At 52.3% G+C, this 18,148-nt stretch overlaps 1 protein-coding gene across 1 annotated transcript; it reads right to left on the bottom strand.

The window, feature by feature from the left end:
* Nucleotides 1-528: 528 nt before the first annotated feature.
* KCNN1 (potassium calcium-activated channel subfamily N member 1) lies at nucleotides 529-16,577 on the bottom strand. The gene is made up of 8 exons (XM_084250991.1): nucleotides 16,103-16,577; nucleotides 15,492-15,587; nucleotides 13,262-13,680; nucleotides 10,572-10,713; nucleotides 7,259-7,369; nucleotides 6,574-6,701; nucleotides 3,233-3,302; nucleotides 529-1,047 (listed from the first exon to the last, which is right to left on the bottom strand). The coding sequence occupies exons 1-8, from the start codon at nucleotides 16,523-16,525 to the stop codon at nucleotides 793-795; spliced, it is 1,644 nt and encodes a 547-aa protein (XP_084107117.1). The 5' UTR covers nucleotides 16,526-16,577; the 3' UTR covers nucleotides 529-792.
* Nucleotides 16,578-18,148: the final 1,571 nt, after the last annotated feature.

Below are 18,148 nucleotides of genomic sequence, written 5' to 3'. Positions count from 1 at the left end.
TGGCTTCACTTCTTTGTACCTTAGTTTCCTCATCCCAGGTCGAGTTCTGGGAAAAGTTAGGTAATTTATGTTACATTCCCTGTATGGAGCAGGAGCTCAATACATGTACAACAGAGACTGAATGACCCTCCTCACCCATGTCACGTCCCCCACTGGCCAGTGACCTGTGGCCTGGCTGCAGTCTGGCACAAAGTGGGTGCTAATGGAAACTGGATGGCAGAAGGGGAAAGAGGTTCTGATGATCTGCTGCTTCCTGTGTGCCAGGGCCATGCCCTCTGTGGTGTCCCTCTATCAGTGCCAGGTGGTGCTAGCACAGGTGTCCTCTGGGAGGTATCCCCACTGAGCTCAGGCTGGGGCACCACCAGGCTAGGATGGGGTTGGGTTCCCCTTGACCCACATCCGTTCTGAGGCCCTGGGCCTAGAGTCGCTTCCCAAGTGATTACATGCACCTTGTACCACATAGCAACTGGTGGGTCCTGCTTTATTCAGAACTGGCAAGGACCCCTCCCCCGGCCGCTCTGTGCCCACCGGGGGCCTGGGGAGAGACATGGGGCCGGGGGACCAGAGGCAGCTCCGGGCTCCCCTGGCTCCACCCAAGGAGGAAGCAAGTGGCAACCCGCCCCTGCCCTCTGCATGGACAGTCTGGGTGGGGCAGGCCCCAGCACAATCAGCCCAACTCAGCTTTGGCTTCTTGAACCCCAAGAAGCGCCACTGTACAGGGCTTCCTGGGTGGCGTGGAGGTGGCGGCCACACGATGGCCAAGATTGAGGAGTCTGGTGGCAGGCAGGGCCGTCACCCGCAGTTCGAAGGGGCCACGGGCAGCCACCGGCACGGGGGGCTCCGGGCTGCCTGGTCTGGGGGCCCAAGCACAGGCCGGGGAGGCAGGGGTGGTGGGGGTGGGCGTATGGCTTGGGCAATGAGGCTGGGCAGGGCCTGCAGAGAGGCACCCAGTGCATCCAGTCGGCTTTCCAGGGCAGCCAGGCGAGCCTCAAGCTCCTCGTGCTGGGCGTGCAGCTCGGACATGAGGTCGTACATGACATTCTGGGTCTGCCAGAGACAGAGAGGAAGGAAAGGACACACAGAGAGAGGACAGTTGACTCTGGCCCTAAAGGTCTCTCGCTGGGCCCCGGAAATGAGAGGGGAATCGATGAGGGGAGAGACAGGGAGACCAACAGGTCTAGGGAAGGCTGAAGGAGGTGCAGAGATGGGGGGATGTGGCCAGAACTCTCCTGGGGGGTTAAAATGAAACCATTGTGTGGTGCTTTCACCATTATTCCAGGAGAGACGTGGTACAGGGCGGGAGGAGGGAGGAACCAGGAATCAGTTCAATGTGACCTTCCCCTCTCCCTCCACATTAGGTTAGAGAGAGGACAGGCATGTTTAGGGAGAGGTGGCCTCCCCAAGGATGTGACCCAATCACAGAACGAACATGACAACTACAGCAATTAGTGTTTTGGCAGATGTCAGGCTGTCCCTAGCACCTAGCAAGCAGAGGTGTGTTCTGCCGCTGTCACTGTTCAGATGGAGACAGCCCTGAGTGCAAGCATTACTCTCGCCACCAGGTGACGCCATAACACAGTTCAGCGCGGCTTAGACCCCTCAGGCTGAAGGTCCCTCTGGGGACTGTGATGGGGGATTGAAAAGGCATTGGAGAGCTGAGGTGGGGAAAGACACCCCAACCTCTCACTCGTGAGTAGGGAGACTAGATGGTGCACCTACCCCAGCTCTTCGCTGAGCTCCACCCCAGCCTCTCCCTTCTAGCCTCTGCCTTTGCTTCAGCGTGCCCCCAGCCTTTCTGTCACTGGCAAACTCTGCACCCGGAGGTAACCCACATTACTTGCCTACAAGGCCACAGTCCCCAGGGCCGGGGAGTAACATCTGGCATCTTCTTTTTGACTATCTTTGAAGTTCAAATTTGTCCTTTCAACTTCACATATACATTTGGGGGAGGTGGGGGCAGAGAGACTAAATCAATGATCTTGGAAAACGTTTTAACCTTGTTAAATTTTTAAAAAATTAGAAACCTATATAATCCAATGCAGTAAAAGACTTCAAGGAAGCCTTCGTTAAATGTATTTTTAAAGTAATAGACCACTATGGCCTCAAGGTTTAAACAACTAAAAAATTCAAATTCAATCATCTATACTAAAGGGAGGGAGTGTGGTATGGACTGTCCAGTGATCACATCTAGTATCTGAGTTTTTCGGGATATTTTATATGTATTTATAGCGATAATTTCATATCAATTGGCTAGCAATTTCTACATGCTTTTAGGATTGTGCTCTTTTTACTTCCAATTGAATTATTTCTCAGGGATCTAGAAAATGCTCTTTCCCGCCCTTCCAAATAAAATTTATTTAGGCAAATATTAAATTACATTGCATTCTCTTAATAATGATGAGGACAGAGTCCAAAATGCCGTGGATATAAGAAGTAAAATAGAGGAGTTAACATTTTCTAAATATGATGTCACATTAGCCTCGGACTGATCTTTAGGGATGGAGCCAAAAAAGCAAATTTCACATTTAATCTATTTCTGAGAGGTACAATATCGGTGAGAAGGGCATTCATAACCATGTGGCAAACATTCTGAGTTTGTCTAGAGTTGAGTCCATTGACAAATTTTCTGACAGATGAATAAAACATCAGGAAATGGGGGTAGGACTTGATATTGGGACCAACAAACAGACCCATTTATAACAGATCTTATAGAGTTCTTGTAATCAACTTTAATTTCCTGAAAGGTGTTTAATTGCTCTGTAGATAGCTTTCTGCCAATACTGTAATATGAATTTATATCCTCAGCAAAAAAATTTGTTTTTCCTTATAATTTTGAGATTTTATATGTAGTGATGTACCTAAATACAAAAGTGACACTTTACCAATTTATCCCATGAAGTATATGTTGATTTAAAGCAATTATATTAGGTACTGATCTTTACGGTAGAAAGTGAAACAGTCAAGATTTTACACACATGTAGATTTCCAGCATCTCTTATAATCAGAGCCTCTGGCTGCAGGGGGTGACCCTTGCAGACAGGGCTGGTGTCCCCTGGTGGCTTGTCCCTCCCTGCCCTATATCCCTGGCCTTTGTCACCTGCCTGCCTAGTGGGTGCCAGTGCTGTCCCCCTCCTGGCAGAAGCTGGCCCTATCCTATCCCCATCTTCCTCTGGGGGCCTAGTTAACCCCAGCTGGCACAGTGAGCCCCCTGGCCCCACCCTGCCACGCTCACCTTAGCCAGGTCGGCGAGTGTGTTGGCCTGGTCATTCAGCTTCCCCTGCTCAATCTTCACACTCCGGAGCCTGGGGACAGGCGGGCATGGGCAGGTGGGGTTGGGTAGAGGCTGCAGCAGGGGAGGGGTCCTTCATGCACCCACCCTACCCGAGGTTGCTCATGGGACATTCAGTAGGGGTTGAGGTAGGAATTGGCAGGCCCCTGCAGTCCATTCCCTCCATGCATGCGGGGAGCAGCAGGGACTGGGGGTTGGTTCAACCATACCCACAGTGTGCCCCAACTGGCCCTGTTCACCAGGATGTCCCGGGTGAAGCTGGTGCCAGCCTTCCAGGCAAACACAGCCCTGGTTGCCTACCAAAGCGGGGATGGTATACACCCTGCCCCACAATCACCATGCACCCCTAAGCCCTGAGAAGAGACTTACTTCTGAGCTCTGGCAGGATCGGTGGAGCAGAGAGAAATCACAAGGCAATTTTAATTTCAGCACAGCCGGCGGCATGTACCCAAACCTTCCCACCTTTTGCGTGCATGACCCCAGGGCCAGGCTGGGGTCCTGGAAAGCCCAGGGTCCAGGGGCTGCCACTCTTGCTCTGGGGAGGAACCCAGTCTCTGCGGGGGCATCTCTCCTCTGGCCCCTCCTTTTAGCCCCATCAGGGCACAGGTAGCTGCCCTTGGCTTTCAGGCCCTACTGTGTACCAGCTTGTCCTGAAACCTGGTCCCAGAGGTGGCATTTAATCCAGAAAACTCTGCCCATGCCATTTCTCTGGAGGAAACTAAGATTCAAAGAGGTAATTCCAGGACCCACTGGTACCCCATGATTCAAACCCATACCTGCCTCCTGGAAAGATGCCATGGGGGTACAGGGTGGGAGTCTTGGCCAGTGTGTGACCTCCTATGTCCTGGCCATCTCTTCTGTAGCTAAACCAGTCTAGGGAATCATTTCTGGAAGGAATTGTCCAAACTCAACCCCTACATGCAACAGATGCAAGGGCAGGCTCCCTGAGGGGCCAGCCATGCTGGAGGTCAGGAGAAACAAATGTGGTATAGATAGTGCCAGAGGTCAGGGGTGCCAGCGCTCTGCAGAGGAAATGAAGGCCCACTGGGGAGCCCTGAGAAGACTTTCCTGTGGAAGTCAACCTCCCCATGATAGGTTGAACAGATCCCCCAAGGCAATATGAACAGCTTCTTTATAAAAGGAAGAAGTTGGACTCAGACATGCTCAGAGGGAAGATGATGTGAGGACACAGAGAAATAGCCCTGTGAAGATGGAAAATTGGAGGCATGGTGCAAAAAGCCAAGGAACACCCAAGGGTACAGAAACTGGGAAAAAAGTCTGAACCAACACTCCCTGCCTTCAGAGGGAGAAAGATCCTAAAGACACCTTGATTTTGGACTTCTGGCCTCCAGAACTGTGAGACAATAAATTTGGCTAGCTACCACCCGGTGCGTGGTAGTTTGCTGTGGCAGACCCAGGGACTATATACATGCCCCTAATCCATGCAATGCCAGGCATTTCTACACATCATCCCACAGTCCTGTGAAATAGAAACTGATGGCATGAGAAGTTAATCCAATGATAAGAATAAACACAATAAATGTAAATGGATTAAACTCACTCAAGGAAACTTCTGGGGTGATAAATCTGTTGATTATCTTGACTGGTGTGTGAATATGGGTGTGTGTATATGGGTGTTTCATGGGTGTGTGTATATGTTAAAACTGATCAAACTGTACTCTTTCAGTAGGTGTGGTTGTATATTGACATAAATAAAACTTTTTTTAAAAAAAAGGCAGAATGATTAAACCGGATTAAAAATTTAAAACCTAACTGGCAGACTCTCCCTGGTCTCCCCATGGTCAGACTCTTTCATCCTCTGGCACCCCATGAGTTGGGCTGCCCCAGCTAAACCCTGGGATCTCCTATCTGCCAGTCATCCCAATCTACCACTCACACAAGAAAGGATTCTTCTTGCTGTTTCCCATGGCTGGCTTGGTTGCTTCCCACTGTACTGGTTCACTTCCTAACACTGTTCACATCACACTCTGACTCATCAGACACTGATTCTGTCCTATAAGTTCTTGGAGCAGGGATCTATCTGCCAGTTGCAAATAGGGGATCCCATGATGTGAAAGGTGGGAACCCATGGACATTTTGAAATATTCCTAAAAACATCTTAATATTTTAAATCAGTTACCATGTGTCTCAAATGTAGTCTATATTTGAGTACCCCACTCCACAAGTTTGGAGCTGTTTAATTCTATACTGGATGCTGTCCCATACATCCTCTATGGCCAAGGAATGTAGCTGGTTCAAATGAAAACAGGTTGTAAATGTATTGGACTTTGAAGAGTTAGTACAAGAAACTTTCTAAAATATGTCAGTAATTTTCTACATTAATCACGTTAAAATGCTAATATTTTAGAGGCAATTGGGTTAAATAAAGATAAAAATTCATTTCACTTCTTTTTACTTTTTTTCAATGTGGCTACTAGAAAATTTAAAATTACATGGGTGGCTCACATGACATTTCTGGTGAACAGTTACTGGCATTTTCTGGGCATTAGCCCAAAGCTGGGAAGTTGCCTATTTTGGAAAATAAAGTTTTATGGGTATACAGCCAAACTGAATCGTCTTTGTTGCCTTCCTGCTACAAGAGCAGAATTGAGTAGTAATGACAAACACTGCCTGGTCCATAAAGTCTGAAAATTATCTATTTGGCTCTTTTACTGAAAAAGTTCACCAACTCTTGCTGCACACTGGACTTACTTGAAAAACTTAAACTTATTCCTAGGCTGCACCTCAGACTCTGTAACTGGTATTTGGTGTGGTCTGTGGGATTTTTCTTAAAATCCACTAGTGACTCCAAGGAGCAGTCAAGAATGACTTGACTAAATAAATGATTAAATAATTCTCAGGACAAAGAGTCAACAGAAGAAATTAAGTAATTTCTTAATTTGATCGCATGGATCTGGTCACACATTAAATTCTGAGCATCCTGGCAGTCAAACCAAAAAGGTAAATGGCTTCAAAATTCAAGGAATAAAATCACTTTGATTATTCCAGGGAATAAAATATGCATTCTGCCACCTGTGCTGGGTAGTTTGTATGACTTATCACAGGCTACTGTTCTGGATGCGTGTTGGCATATCACCTGCATCCAGACTATCCCACCCAGGACTGAAACTGAAGATCCTGACCAACTGACCACCCAGCATGGGATGGACATTGACAAGGCCATAGTGAACTGCCTGGCCTGGCCCTAGGCTTCCTCCCAGGACCACAGCTGCCTCCGCGCCAGGTGGACACAGAAACGTGAGCGGGAAAGGTACTGGACTTACTGATGGATGGCTTGGAGGAACTTACGCTGGTGTTTCCGAACCCGGGCTTGGTCTGGCTTTTTCACCAGCCTGGTATGTTTGTAGATGAGCCACGTCTCCCTGAGAACATTAGCAGCGGCGTTTTTTACCTGGGGCCAGAGAAAGAACAGCTCTTCATTGTGGGCACAAACCATGGAAGGCTTCAGAAAATTCTGGAAATGCCTCTCTGGTATCCTGGGATTGTAAGCCAGGGCCATGTTTGCCCATCCACATTTGTGACGTGTGTGTGCACCTACCACACCTCACTGGCGAGGCCCTTTATGCACACCTTGCAAATGTGAACTCAGCGAATCTATACATGCTGGTATCATCCTCATAAGGTAATACCATGGGGAAACTAAGTTACAGAGAGGTCGCCCTGCCAAGTCAGATAGCTTGTCAGTTGCCTCTGGGGGCCTGGTCTCTTACTACACAGCTGGGCCATAATGGAGCACAGAGGTAGACCTTGTGGTCATTGCCATATCCCTATGTGCAGGCTCAGGTACTCACATGGTGGCACTACCTAGCACTGTCCTAGCATGGATGGGGCAGTGTAGTGACCTCCATGCACCTGGGCATGCCTGGCATGTGCAGAGGGAAGGTGGGGAGGGCCTATGCTCAATGAACACAGAGGGGAGATGGCCTTGATGGGGGCTGGCATCCCTACCCGCTTGGTGAGCTGAGTGTCCATCATGAAGTTGTGCACATGCTTCTCGGCCTTAGTGAGCTCCAGCTTCCGGGCCACCACAGCTACCACAAGCGCCGTGCAGCCAGCCCCCTGGGTGAGCAGAGACACATTAGCATCTTGCACATTTGGGTCCCAGGTCACAAGCGGGATATTTTCCCTTCTCCAGGAAGCCTTCCCTGATGGTACCCTTGCCTTTGCCCCCTAAACCCAAAGCTCCAGCAGATCCACCTGCTGAGTTTATTGACTCCCAACCTCACCTGCATAACATCATTGAACATCCAGGGAGTGCGTCCCACAAATGAGCTCAAACAACCCTGGCAGGTAAGACTACTAGTATCCCCATTAGGCAGAAAGGTAAGCTGAGACTGGGAGATAAGAAAAGCACAGGAAAATGGCAGGCTCTGCAGGCATATTCAGGGTTGACAACCATAGAAGTGGGGGTTCAGAAACGCCCATAAAGGTCTTAGGGCCTGGGTGTTGGGGATGGAGACCTGGCTGACATGTTGCCGAGCAATAATGGGGGCACCAGGTGACAGGATCAGAAGGTAGCATAAGAGAAGTGGAGGTGGTTGCCTGTGTGTGTGGGAGGATCTGCTGGAGGGAAGAGGTACCAAGAGGTGGGAAATGGAGGGGAGGGATGCCTCGCCTGATAGGCTCCTGCTGTCAACAACCACCCTCCCCAGGACAGCCTGTATTGCGGCCAGTCCCTTTGCTAGGAAAGGAGATCGGAGAGGACTCCATTATTTACTCAGAGACAGCCTGGGAGACAGAGAAAGATTCAAGTAAGGGCTCAAGGAGGGGCGTAGGTCTAAGTGGTGGGAATGGGAGGCAGCAAAAAGTGACAGGGAGGAAGGGGTAAATGAGAGCCTGCCACTGAGAATTGGAGGCCAGGGAGCCTAGGACACCCAAGAGGTGTCATCAGCCTCAGTGGCTGGAATGCAAGTGGCAGGGGCAGGTGAAGGAGGCTGGGAGGTGATGCCTTGCCCAGGTTGGAGGTTCTCCCTGACACCTCACTAGCTAGCTACTTCCTGTGGCCAGTGTGTGCATGATGGAAGGAGGGAGACATTAATGGCAGGTGAAGACAGGTTGGGGGTATTCTCAGATGTTCCTGGATAGGTGTGGACACAAACATGCCAAGCCTAGGCAGAATGGGCAAAAAGTCCCCTCTCTCCCCAAGAAACTGGGATAAGGGTCTTGGGAGGACCAAGGAACCTGTTCTCAGGAAAATCCTTGTCAACAAAGTAAAGAAACAGGTTAGATACTTTCACGTGGAATACTGCAGCAAGGAAAAGAATAGCCAAAGCCTCCACACTTGACCATGTCCAGCGAATGATGCCAGGTTTGGAAGAGGCCACTCTGGGAGCCCTGAAGTTCAAGAAGGGGCAGTTGTACAGCTGGCAAGACAATGGGGAGAAAAGAGAGTCCAAGGGCAATGACTGGGAGGGGATACACATGGACAAGGTTGGAAGAGAGCTTAAGAAATGTGAGAAAACAGGGCCTCCCCGGAGGCGCAGAGGTTGAGCGCTGGGTTGTGAAGCTGCCCGCAGCCTCTGCAGCGCCGGTTCGATCCCCGGCTGCTCCCTGGCCACTGGAGGAGGGTCCCGCATGGCGCGCAGACCTCTCCTGCCGCCCGCTGCTCCCCTCAGCAGTGTACTTCGGTCCTTCTGCCTGCTCTGCTCCCCGCTCTGGCTCTGGTGAATTCTCTCACCCTCCCGCGCTTCTGACTGTACCCAGTGCTTGTATAAATAAATAAATAAATAAATAAATCTTAAAAAAAAAAAAAAATCCATGTTCTCAAAAAAAAAAAAAAAAAGTGAGAAAATAGAAGCAGCTAAAAAGACCAAGATGCGGCTTATGGCATCTGGCTTTGTGGTAACAGCAAAAGGCAAGAAAGAGACCTATACGCATGACCACTAGTGTGTCCAGGGGCCAGGGCAGGGAACCATTTGCAGGACTAATTTTCTAGAAGGAACTTCTTGCCAGAAAAGGGAACATACCTTTTCTGCTGCATCACTGGCTTTCTGGGTTTGACCTGGCCTACTTTGCGTGCTTTTCTTTGTTCATTTGTAAGCTCATTTGCCTCAGGATGGGCTCAGGATGTGGCCTGTGTGTCCACTTGGCTGGGAGATGGGAGGTTCAGGTTGGGGTTGGAGGAAGACATGGAACTCCAGGCCTGTATTCATGGGATGGGATGAGAGGTAAAGAGGGGTCATGCCCACAGGCCATCCCAATGCCATAGGCATTGGGAAACAGTGACAACCAGGGGCTTACATACAATGATGGGGGCTGTGATGAGCCCCGAAAGATGGTTTGTCCACCACAGGAGGAAAGGAGTTGGAGGTAGTATGGCATCTGCAGGAACAAACATCTTTATGCCAAGATGGTGGACCCTGGGGGTGGGATTAGGCTGGCTTCTTGGGGGGCTAGGGTTTCTCACCCATGTAAGTGTTATGAACTGGGGGGTTACTGAAAGGAGTACCCCACCATGCACTGAAGAATCTGTGGAAGAGAGGAAATAAGCTCAGAAAGAAAGATGATTCCACACAGGGACCAACCATGAGAAAGGAGTGAGGGAAAAGAGGTTCCAGACACCTCAGACTGCCCACATCTGCAGGCAGACTGGAGAAGACTGGGAAGGATGGGGTGCTGCCTGGGCTCCCAGAGTCACACTTTACAACATAGGGACTTAGTGGGTGTGCTTAGGACACCCTAAAGAGTTAGTAGAGGACAGGGAGTTGGCTGTGGTGGCACACCTCACAGGATATTGATTGGGTGTCTGAGGCCATCACAGTTCTAGGCTTTTCACATAAACGAACATTTAATCTTTGTAACAAGCTGAGGAAGCAGCACTGGTTACAGTGGGGAAAACTGAGGCCAGAAGCATCAACACCCTCAGCCTCAATCCAAGAACTGAGAATAAAGTAGGCTTTGGGGGGCCTTCCCTGGTGGCGCAGCACTTGAGAGCTGGGCTGCGAGGCTGCCTGCAGCCTCTGTAGCGCCAGTTTTTGTTCCCTGGCCGTCGGTAAGGGTCCCACCAAAAAAAAAAAAAAAGTGGGCTTTGGAGAACACTGTGGCAACGATGACACTCCACTTAGGGTAGACCATGCCTCTGGCCAGGCGGGCACAGCCATGGCTGCACATCTAGGGGTGGAAGAACCCAAGAGGCAACTGGGGATCTGGGCTCCACAGGCCATCAGAGGGAAGGAGCGGGCAGTGGAGGGGAGGGCTGAGGCATTACAGCTCAAAATTGAGGTGAGCCCCTCAATAGTGGGAGTACACAAGGCCCCCTTACCATGATGCCGGTGAGCAGGCACACGCCCTTCCCACAGTATGTGTGTGGTACCATGTCACCGTAGCCAATGGACAGGAAGGTGATGGAGATTAGCCACATGGCCCCCAGAAAGTTGCTGGTCACTTCCTGCTTGTCGTGGTACCTGGGGGGAGTTGGACCTGGTTAGTCCACACTGGTCCCTCCAACTTTACCCCCCCCACACACACACACCCCTATCAACACTGGAACTGCAGGGCCCAGGTCTACTTGGCTGCTGGTTGTCTTGACTGCAGGGAGCCCTCCTGTGGTCCTCCTGGGGGCAGGGGCACCCATACCCTCCTCCCTGGCATCCCATCCAGACTTCCCTCCTCTCCCAAACCCCAGGCTGATGCCTGTTGTCTGCCCACCCCGGCCCTGCCCTGATTAGGGGGCTGAGAAGGCCCCCAGGGAGTAGGCATCCACATGAGTCCACGTGACTACCCTCCCAAAACAGACAGACAGACAGACTTGGGCAATGATAGCCACGGGTGCCAGAAGCGGCAGGGAGTGGAGGCAAGGATTCAGGTCAGACACCAGCAAGAACTTCCCTAGTCAGCAAGGCCCTGAGGTGGGGGGACTATTGGAGAGATGGGAAATTACTGGGAGGATTGAGCCCCAGGATTTGAGAGAAGGAACTTGATATGTGGAGGGACACTAGTCACACCAACTCTAGGCCTTGGGTTCCCCTGGGGTGAGAGGGGAGACTCCTTTGGACAGCGGACATGATCTTGTGCAGACCACAGTCCAGCTTGGGACGCTGACCACACCTGCTGCTAACCAATTCTACAATAGTTAGGCCAGGTTAGGGGACTGGAGGGACTGAGGGGTTAGTGCTCTGGGCCTGGAGGTGGCTAAGATTGGAGGCGAAAGGGGGAATGAAGGAGAGCTGGGAGAAAAGTGCTGTTTCAGGATGATGGGGCTGGGGTTAGGGGCTCAAAACGGGGAATGGTTGAAAACCCCAAAGCGGGATGGGTGGGATGTTATTGCAAGCCCTTTCAGTTGGCTTCCAGGCTGCTCACTGTGTGAGGGGGATCAGGGACTGAACCTCATTTTTCATGGAGACATCTGAGCCCCAAGTCACCCCAGCGTCCACCTACTGGGAGACCGGATCGCCACACTTGGGAAGCCAGAGAAGTGGGGAGCTTCCAGCATTGGGTCGGGGAGCCCCAGGCCCACCTAAAGTCTTCGTGGATGCTGAGGTCCACCCAGGACCAGGGAGTGGGGGCATGCAGGAGGTGGGGGTGGGGGACAAGAGTTGCAGGGGCGGAGCGAGGCAGGCAGAGGGGTTTCAAGCAGCTTCACCGGGCTCAGGATTTAGGATTGGCTGCCCCTGCCCCAATGCAGGACCCCAGGATGACCTGGCTGGACTAGCCCTGGCATCCTTCCCAGACCCCAATCCTGACTTGGCGCTGAAGGGGTAAGGGACAGGCTGTGGATACATCAGGGCACACAGGACACTCCCTGTAACCCCCAGATGATAAACTTTGATGACAGACTGGGGTGGGGGCACGAGGGGCTTGAGCAGTGAAAAATAGGGTCAAGGGGAAGGATCCAGTCTAGGGACCCCACCTCCTGGAAGCCCAGCCCCAGCAACCCCTACCACATACTGTTCCAGGGCCTTCTCAGAAGTAGAAGCCCCCCAGACAAGTTACCTCCTCTCTCTACAGAGCCCAACGGGACCCCCTCCTGCTCCTGGAGCCCCCTGGGGGGCTCTGGAGACATTCAAGTCCTCAGGAAAGTCCCTTTCCTCTCAGAGCTTCAGTTTACTCATCTATAAATTGGGCTGGCAGCCTGTCCCTTTCCAGGGCTGTTCAGAAACCCCAAATTGGGGGCCTAAAGACTGGGCCAATTCCCATTCACTTGACTCTCTTGAGTTTCAGGAGGAGATATCTAACACCCCTGCACGCGGACAGCTGCCAGAACAGGTCACCAAAGCTAAGCGCTTTTTCATCCTCCCACTTTGGAGACAGGGACCCTGAGGATGCCCAGTGAGCAAGACCTCTCCCAGAGCTGCCTGCCTCCTGCTATCCTGGTCTGACTCCAAATCCAGTGGTCACACTGGAATGGGTTCTCCCTATTACAACCCTGCCCCAACCACCTCCCCTCCCCACTTTCCCACCCCTTGTGGCAGCTAATCTTAAATTCCTGGCGGGCAGTACGGTGGCAGCAGCTCTGTACACATAGCTAGGCAGAGGGTGGGACTCACATGTTTTCCCTATGGTCCGGTGGGGCGGGCAGAGGGGAGAAGGAGAGCAGGTTAAACACGGGGTGGGGACAGGCCGATGGGGTGGTGCCCCTTTTCCCACTGCCTTTGTGGCCCTAGCTGACATCAGAGGTTGGTTACCCAAAGAAGAGTGGAGGGACCAGGAGGAGCATGAGACCTGCCAGGAAGGGGGGTAGTGGGCTGGGGTCCCAGAGGGATGTGAGTTGAAGTGGGGCTGAGGGTGCTGGGGACACAGGGCTGGAGTACCAGGGACAAAGGGGCATGGGAGTCACTGGGGTCAAAGGTGAGAAGTAACAGCTGGGACGCCACTGGTCACTGAGGTCACCAGTGGCATGGAGGTCCACGGGACCGGGGATCAGAGGGTAGGAAGGCATGACCAGGGGAGCCCTGGGTCACTTAAGTCACGGGTGACATGGGGGTTCCCGAGGTCACAGGCTCTGGGTCGCACCTCTCGCAGACACGCACAGTCCAGGCGGCAATGATCCAGGAGGAGATGCTGAAGACCAGCAGCACGGTGCCTGGGCAGATGGTCATGAGCGTCTTCATGACGAAGCGAGTGTTGAAGGTGATCTTGTTGAGGGCGCCGATGCTGCGGCTGGAGGCATCTGTGAAGATCTTGCTGTGTAGAAGCATGACGCGGCCCAGCAGGTAGAGACGCAGGAACATGGGCACGGACAGTAGCACGTCCACATCGGCCTCGGCCGCCGACGGCATGTAGGTGAAGGCCAGTCGTGCTGTCCATGTGAAGCGGTAGTGTCCGGGCACCGGGTGGATGGCACACACGGCCAGCTCCAGGGAAATAAGGAAGACGCGCTCGCAAGTCATGGCGATGCGCCAGTCATCTGCCCCATTGTCCACCATGAACAGCTGCAGGGATGTGGAGAGGGTGGGGTGGCCGTGGGTCTCAGACACTCAGATACACATGCTGGGCCTAAGTGAGACCCCAGCCTGAAATCCCAGACTTACCTTTTTTGAGCAACATGGCCTCATATGTGAAATCTCTAGTTCTTGGGGTTGGCGACAATTCAAATTAAATACAGGATGGTGTCCCTCCCAAGGAAGCATTGTTACCAATGCTTCCGCAGCCCTACTGGGGTGCACAGTTATGAATCCCTTAACAGGTCCAGTCAATGACAGGCCATATCTAGAGGCCTTTGGACAAATCCTCCTGCATGCATGTTTGCAGTCGCTCTAGTGACAACTACCAAATGTGGATACAACCCAAGTGTCCATCAGTGGACAAATGGATGAACACAACGCAAACCATCCACACAGTGGAATATCACTCAGCCATAAAAAAGGAGCGAAGCCCTGACACACAACACGATGTGGATGAGCCTGAAAACATTACGCTGAGTGAGACAAGCCAGACACAAGGCCACCCCAGGGTCAAAGGGGCAAAACTGTTCACCGGGGACCTGGAAGGTAGAGCTCTGAGCCAAGCAGAATTAGGATGCGGATGTGTTCTGAGAATGCATAACATATCCTTAGGTGATTTCATCGTTAGGTGAGTGTCACAGGTTAAATTACACAAACCTCGATGGCACAGCCTACGACACACCTAGCAACACTTCCTTTATTTGGAAGGAATTAAGAGTCAATGAGCTCATGAGGGTGGGGCCCTGCTCCTACAGATCTGGTGTCCTTACATGAAAAGGAAGAGACCCGAGGGCTGTGCGCATAGGCCATGTAACGACACAGTGAGAAGGCGGCCGTCTGCAAGCCAAGGAGAGAGGCCTTGGGAGAAAGCAACCCTGTCAGGCACCTGATCTTGGACTTTTAGCCTCCAGAACTGGGAGAAAAGAAATGTTTGTGTTTTGTGTTTTGTTTCATTTTGTTTTTTATGGCTAAGTGATAGATACCTGCTGTAGGAACAGACCACATTTTGTTTATCCATTCACCTGCTGACAGACATTTGGGTTGTTCCCACATTTTGTGATTGTTAATAATGCTTCCATGGACCTGAGTGTGTAAGTTTTGTATGAATCTATATTAGAAGTGGAACTGCAGAGTCAGGTGGTAACTCCAAGTTTAACAGTTTAAGGAACCATCAGATCATTGTCCCCAGGGGACCTTTAGAACCACTTCCTTCCAGCTGTTACTGACCCCATCTGGTCTTCCTGCCCAATAGAGGATCCCTCCTGAGTGCCAGACCTAAGGTGTGCCCATGCACATCGGCATATGGCACAACCCAGGTAGAATTTGCCTAAGCCCCACCAGGGTCAAGGTCAGGGGTCAGAATCCAAAGGTCACGAGTGAGATCTGCCAACCTTTGGCATCCTGAAGCTCTGCACCAGCTCCAGATGATGTCTGCCCACCGTGGGCACACCTGCCCAAAGCAGCTGGACCCGAAGCTGATGAACCCCTAAAGTGGCACGTATCAATTTTTCAGATGCAGGATCCCAGCAGACAGGAGAACAGGTGCTGGAACACCAGTTTCCTAGGGCTGCAAAAATGATCTACAGGCTGGAACATCAGCTCACCTTCTGTTTTCTTTTTAAAATAATCAATGAAAATGGAAGCATAGACAGGAATTGCAATTTAGAGGGATCTAAGTTCCACCCCTTTAAGAGGTGTTTTATCCCCCATGAGGAGGTTATTGGTCCTTTCATGCATTCAGGGGCTGGGGTGCCAGGTGGCTTTATGGGGGACAGGGGTGCAGTTGGCTGGCCACTGACCTGGATCTCCCGGGCATGGTAAAGGATGACCAGTCCCAACAGGATGGCTGTGGAGAGACTGATGAGGCATTTGAGTGCAAATGAGTACAGGGACTCCTGGAGAGAGAGCAAACAGACAGATGCTGGGGTGGAAGGGGCTTCATGATCCCCAACCTGGTACTTTGTTCAGTAGGTGATACTCCTTGTCCTTGTTCCTGGGGCCTGGGTGATAACCCTCCGTTTATAAGGCCTGGTCTCATGTGGGCACAGCACTTCACAATTCATAGGCCTGATCACTCTATGTCCTCATATATACTTGTGTGGTTTGATGGGATCCATAACCCAATCTTTCCCTGAGGTTACCAAGTCCTGGCCTGTTCCTCAGGCCGCTTCCTCCCCACCTTCAGCCAGGGTACCTGGCAGAAGTAACAGCCTGGAGGCCCTGCCCCCACCCACACCTCTCCATCACCCTCAGGAGATGAGCACTGTGGGTGCCAAGACGGCCTTATCTCTCCACCTCCAAGGCCCCCCCAAACCCCACCCTTCCTCTTGGGGCCATTTGGGCTCTGAGTCCATTCCTGAGGGACAGCAGGGACCTATAGATCAGCCCAGAGGGGCTCTCGGGTGCCCACCTTGGTGTAGACGCCCCAGGACAGCTCCGTTTCGGTCACCATGACAACAATGCCGAACATGCCAAAGATGAGGGCGTAGTCACTGAGCCTCTTCCGCTTCTCGAAGAGCGCCCGCCGGTGGCCCAGGCGGTGGCCCACGTTTGAAGACTTTCCTGAGCCCCTCTGCCCACCTGCCTCCTCATCCTCATCCTCCTCTTCCTCATCGTCATCCTCCTCCTCCTGGTCCTGCGGCTGCCCTGGGGGGCTGCTGGCTGCCAGTTGGGCCGGTTCGCTCTTGGCTACCACGACCTGGAGGCCAGGGCCATGTGACGGCTGCGGGGGCCGGCCGGCCTCAGGGTCCAATGGGTCACGGCCCAGGGCACCCGGCCCACTACCCAGTGGCCGTCCCCCGCAGCCATTGTGGCTGTGGCTGTGGCTGTTCATGATTATGTGGGTGCCGGGGTTGGGCTTGCTGCAGGCCACCTGGGGCCCGGCATGGCTCAGTGGCTGGGCTCCCTTGCTGACCTGCAGGGCACAGAGGGGCACAGTTACAGCAGGGCCTCCCTGACTGACCAGAGAGAGAGGCACCATTGCCGCCGCCCAAAACATCCTGAGGCTTGGGAGGCCATGAACACAGAGTGGCTGACACATGAGTTTGCTGTTCCAGAAACATCCAAGTCAGCCTCTGTCCCTCCCCTGCTCAAAAGCCTCCCATGGCTCCCCAGTGCCTTTGCACGAATGTCAAATGCCTCACCACAGTCAGAAGGCCCTCAGTCCAGTTCCCAGACCACTCTCCCTTTCAGTCACAATGGCCTCCCATGACCAGATCCCAGCATGCTTAGTTCTGCCCCAGGGTCTTTGCATGCATTGTGCCCTCTGCCTGGAATACCCTCATATTGAGCCTTTGGCCACTGATTTTACTTATCTCCAAGTACCTAGCACACAATCTGCACCTAATAAACACTTCTAAATGGCCTGAGTGGGGGGATCTGCTAGGCTCATGTGAGAAGATTAGAGAGGGGCTGGGGGGTGGTTCTCATCTCCTGACCTTCAGGCTCCTAGAGAAGTTAGCCTCACTCTACTGAGGCTTCTGTTTCTCCCTGAACACACCTAGGCAGGTGCAAGGTGTAGCATGGACGTCATCAGGGACCAAGGCTGTCCTATAGAGACCTGGAGCTCTTCCCACAGGGGTGGGAGGGTGAGGGTCCATGATCTCCAAACAGATTTCATGGCCAGCAATGGTGACACATGCTTTAATTCTAAGATCCCAGAATTGATTCTGTAGGGTTAGGCCCAGCCCATGACCTCAGCCAGCCTCAGATTCCCTGCCAAGTTATGGAGAAGCAAACATCCTGGATTCTGCCCCTGCACATCGATGTGAGAACAGGAACTCTGATGGCTCCTTACCACACCATCCACAATGACACTCATCTGATGAGGGTGTCTAGCGTCCAGTCTCCTGGGTCCTGATTAGCCAGAACCTTCCCTGCCCTGTCTGGCAGCCCCAGGCCCAGCCTGCCATGTCACCCCACATGTAGCCTCTGCTGTCAGCCCCAGGCGACCTTTATTAAACAACTACTGTGTGTTAGGCTCCATCCTTCACACAGATATTCTCCTTAATCTTCTGAACCCCCAAGAAGGGGGGCCTGGGATTTGACAGGTTTTACATTGAGGACACCAAGGCACCTCGTGTGAAGGGATCATTACTTCACAGGGAGGGTTTCAGACTGGGTTGTCTCTTGAGACTCTCCCAACAAGCCAGGCAGTGGCAGCAGTGGGCCAAATACTGTCCCTTCTAAAAAGACCAGACTGGGAGGCACTAGGACACTCACATGCCAGGCCTGTGGGAGGGGGGCTTTATGCAAAGACAGAATATTCCCCAATCCTGAAACCATGATCTGCAGGTGACAGACATGGAAACTGTCACCTCAGGACACACCCAGAGGAGCCATGCTGGTGGAAAGTGGGCCTGGCTGGCCTGTCCTCTGCATGCACCACAGGACCACCAGTACTCTTGTCCAGAGGCCCCCCAGACCGCATCAATCCTACTCACCATGTGTCCCCAAA

Source organism: Talpa europaea (genome assembly GCF_964194135.1).
Source record: "Talpa europaea genome assembly, chromosome: 12".
Taxonomy (NCBI): Eukaryota; Metazoa; Chordata; class Mammalia; order Eulipotyphla; family Talpidae; genus Talpa; species Talpa europaea.
This window is presented reverse-complemented; position numbering and strand designations above follow the sequence as displayed.

What these genes read in the sequence shown, in the direction of transcription:
- KCNN1 (XM_084250991.1), bottom strand. Translation starts at nt 16,525, where the DNA reads ATGAACAGCCACAGCCACAGCCACAATGGCTGCGGGGGACGGCCACTG. An exon ending in ACACTCAGCTCACCAAGCGG is followed by an intron (nt 6,702 to 7,258) that starts GTAGGGATGCCA and finishes CTCTGGCCCCAG; the next exon opens with GTAAAAAACGCCGCTGCTAA. An exon ending in CACTCGCCGACCTGGCTAAG is followed by an intron (nt 1,048 to 3,232) that starts GTGAGCGTGGCA and finishes TGTCTCTGGCAG; the next exon opens with ACCCAGAATGTCATGTACGA.